Source organism: Austrofundulus limnaeus, unplaced genomic scaffold (genome assembly GCF_001266775.1).
Source record: "Austrofundulus limnaeus strain Quisiro unplaced genomic scaffold, Austrofundulus_limnaeus-1.0 Scaffold38, whole genome shotgun sequence".
NCBI classification, from domain to species: domain Eukaryota; kingdom Metazoa; phylum Chordata; class Actinopteri; order Cyprinodontiformes; family Rivulidae; genus Austrofundulus; species Austrofundulus limnaeus.
In genome coordinates, this window is record NW_013952440.1 from 2273191 (window position 1) to 2276896 (window position 3706).

Sequence of the window (3706 nt, forward strand, 5' to 3'; positions counted from 1 at the left end):
GAGCTAAATAAGATCAAATCTGCTGACTTGTTGTGAAATGAGATGTTTTTCTGTTTATCTTCTGCTAATAAATCTATAACATAAACAGCTTTTCTGGCATTATTTAAAACATTAGATAGATTTTATAAACTGTAAAATATTAATAATAATTGTGTTAATATTATTACTAATACTTTTTATGATTTCTACATTGTCAGTCCTTTTTTCCTGCTCTGTTGTCAACATGTAAAATAATGGGAAATCCAGAGTCTTGACCGTTTTGCTGCTAGCTTCACAGCACAGTTTCGTGGTTTCTGCGCACTCCAGCTGTTCTATAGAACCTCCTTGGCTAAGACACATATAAAGCTCTGCCTGATGACAGAGCCAATCATCACTGGCTTTTCTTCTCAAGCCTTTATGTGACAGAAGACTCAGACAGCCAAGCATTCGTTCAGTGTCCAGAATCATCTAAATAAAGTGGCAGACGCACAGACCATATGTCATCAACACTTTTGAGCTGCAAAACTGACGTTCTTCTTCACGTTAACCGTTTCGGCTGTTACCTCACTGCCTCATTCCATTCAAAAATCACACCAGTCTTGTGAAAAAGCCTACAGACCTGGGCAGAAACAGACACAGCCTGCCTGTTGCCTTTAGGCAGCGAGTAGTAAAATATGCATATCTGACTAATGAACACCACACGGAGGTGTGAACTGCAAAGCTCAAACATGACACCACAACCTCCTTAACCCTGTCTTTAATGACAGCAACCACCAAACTAAGCTGCCCTTTGACTCAWAACCACGATAAATCATCTCTTTAAAGTAATTTCTGATGATTAAAATATGAACGGCTTGCAAATAAAACACTGGAGGCTGTTTMATTTTGGCTGCTGTCTTTGTGAAAACTTGTTTTCTCTGTGGTTTTAATGTAGCAGATATTACCCTTTTTTTTAAATAAAGAGTATTTGGAAATTTAGTTGAGTTCCCCTGAATTTCAAATACATTTTTGTGGGTGACTCAAGACACAATCCAATTAAAGTTTGGCCACTTTCAGTCCTTGTGAATGCTTTGGATGTATTACAAAGATAATCTCTCTTATGTCTTTGTTTCTGTTACAAATGTCCCAATTATGTGCTTAGGTCTTTTCATCGTCTCTCTTTGGCAGCAGTGCAGAGTCTATAGGCAGTGCAGATAAAAAATAATAATAAAAAGAACATGACAGAACCGGCAGGATGGCACAGCCTTGGGCTAATGATTTAATGAGGGGAAACGGGGGAGTGTGGTGGCCTCATACATCATTCCACGTTGGGTGAACTTTTCTTGAGGCAGGTCCCTGCAGATCACGTGCAGGTGGGTGTGTTTTACCTGTCAATGTCACACCTGTCAGGTGGCTCGAGTCTCGACCCAGGGCACGCCACCACCTTTCACTGTCAGGGAGAGTTAATGTGCTGTCAGGGATGGCAGGCAGTGCGCTCTGCCTGGATGTGGGAACAACAGGTGGAAGCTGGTTGAACCGCAAACAGGGAAGTCAGCATGTCTTTGGGCAGTTTTACAAAGAGTTTTGGAGATAAACGTCCCTTTTAGTKGKGGGGTTTCAGTGTTTGTTTTTGTTTATTTTGAGGTGTTTCCGGGCTCGGAGCAATGGCGTTATCTCAGATCCAGTGCCTGGATGATAACCACGTCAACCCGCGGACGCACGAGTCCAARCCGGAGTTCCTTTACTGCGAGGAGCAGCGGCTCGCGCTCGAGGCGCTSCTGCGGGATGGTGGCGAAGCGTTCGTGAAGTACCTGGAGGCGCGCGGTCTGCGGGGTTTCCTCTCGGACCTGGAGCGGGACGCCCTCAAAGCGGCGGCGGAACCTTTTGACCCGGACAAGGAGYTACTCCAACAGGACGCGGACGACGAGCGGACGCCGCTGTCGCTGCAGTACTGGCCGGAACTTTCGGACACCTCCTTTCCGCAGATGGACCTGGGCTGGCCCGCCTGCGACTCGTACAGGGGGGTGACACGGACCTCGGTGTACACGCAGCCCCCGCTGGACGGTCAGGCCCACATCAAAGAGGTGGTCAGAAAGATGATCGCGCAGGCGCAAAAGGTGGGCTATTTTTATCTTCTTAATAGCCTTTCTTTGTTGCTTTAATTAGTTTTAGCCAATAAGTAAACCATATTTCCTAATCTTATATATTCTTTGTTATTATGCGTTTTGGAATGAGGTTTTGTGATGGTTATAAGCAATTAATATCTTACCTGTTGCAGATAGCTCTTTGAACAGCTTTAGGCTGGAGTTGACTGACACGATTGTTTTCATTTTACTCCAACAATTTTATTGTTAATGTAAATGCTGTTTTATAATCATTTATACTGCAATTTAAATCACATGGTTTGTCTAATATATATATAAAGCCTAATTTTTTCCTGTGATTTATAAAGTAATATGAGTGTGTGTATTTACACTGCTCAAAAAAATAAAGGGAACACTTAAACAACGCACGCTAACTCCCGATCGTAATCAATGAAATATTTGCATTGAGTACTTTGTTCTGTACAGAGTTGCATGTGCTTCACAAAAGTTTGATTTACTTGGACTTAGCGTGCATTGTTTAAGTGTTCCTTTTATTTTTTTGAGCAGTAGTGTTCCCTTTATTTTTTGAGATATATATAGAAAGCACATGAGGTGCTGCTATATGCAGCCATGTAATGCAACATTTATGAAGATATGAATGTGTATAAAAGGAGRAGAGAGTACACTTATTAAATCCTACATTGTTTTATATTGGTGTATCAATGATTAACCAATATTAACATTTAGCCTATCAATGCATTTTAAACTCAGCTAATTGAAAATGTTTAAATCCAATTACATTTTTACTTGGAAACATAAACTTACATAAACATTATGCACATAGAACAGATAGACATACACATAACCTGGACACCACTYCCTCCTAAAATTATGCAAATGTCTGGGGTTGTGAGTTGTCCGTAGGTTATGTCTTTCATGTTCTGTCAATATGTTTAAGTTTACTTAGCTTTAGCTTAGTTTTTATGATCATTACTCATGTTTTACTTCTGTTGTGTGCTCGGTTAGATAGTCTTCATTTCCATATATTCTAGTCCTTACTTAACAACTTATTTCATAATTGACGTGTGGAATAATATATTTGAATGTTCAAGAACGCCAGCATTATCAATTATTTCTCTTATCTGAGGTTGCTACGGAAGCCAAGAGTGGCCATTTCAGCATATAATTTTTTCCATGCATTTCTCATGATAACGTCATATGATGTCACAAAATAAAGAGGACCATTTTCTCGACATATTGAGTTAAATATATTGTTATTACAAAATAACAATTACCGTTTTCTCAAGATAATGAGTCAATTTCTCAATGGTTTTCATCGAGATAACGACATGTRATTTTCTGTGCATCATTCAGTAACCTGATCCCCTCAGCTGGTAATCAGTAAAGTTTAATATATCAGCAGGATCACTGTGTAAACGCCAGCTGGTCTGCAGTCGGGCCAGCTGTCCYCTTAAATGTTGAGGGCTGATATGAAAATTATTTGTACAAGACAACTTGCAATTTCAGCCTGTGTTATGACATAAAAATGACACAATTTTTTTTACACTAGGTTGCCTTCAGGCCACCCTTGTAAAAGAAATCTGCGAACTCGATGGGATTTGCCTGGTTAAATAATGGTAAATAAATAAACAAATGATCAAATA

General features: G+C 40.1%; 1 protein-coding gene across 1 annotated transcript in view; it reads left to right on the forward strand.

The window, feature by feature from the left end:
* Positions 1-1404: 1404 nt before the first annotated feature.
* LOC106516534 (serine-rich adhesin for platelets) overlaps positions 1405-3706 on the forward strand; it is a gene marked incomplete at its 3' end in the record, with an annotated part of 18560 nt that continues 16258 nt past the window's right edge. Inside the window, 1 exon segment of the mRNA XM_014006941.1 lies at positions 1405-2075. Within this exon segment, the coding sequence (XP_013862395.1) occupies positions 1623-2075 (453 nt within the window).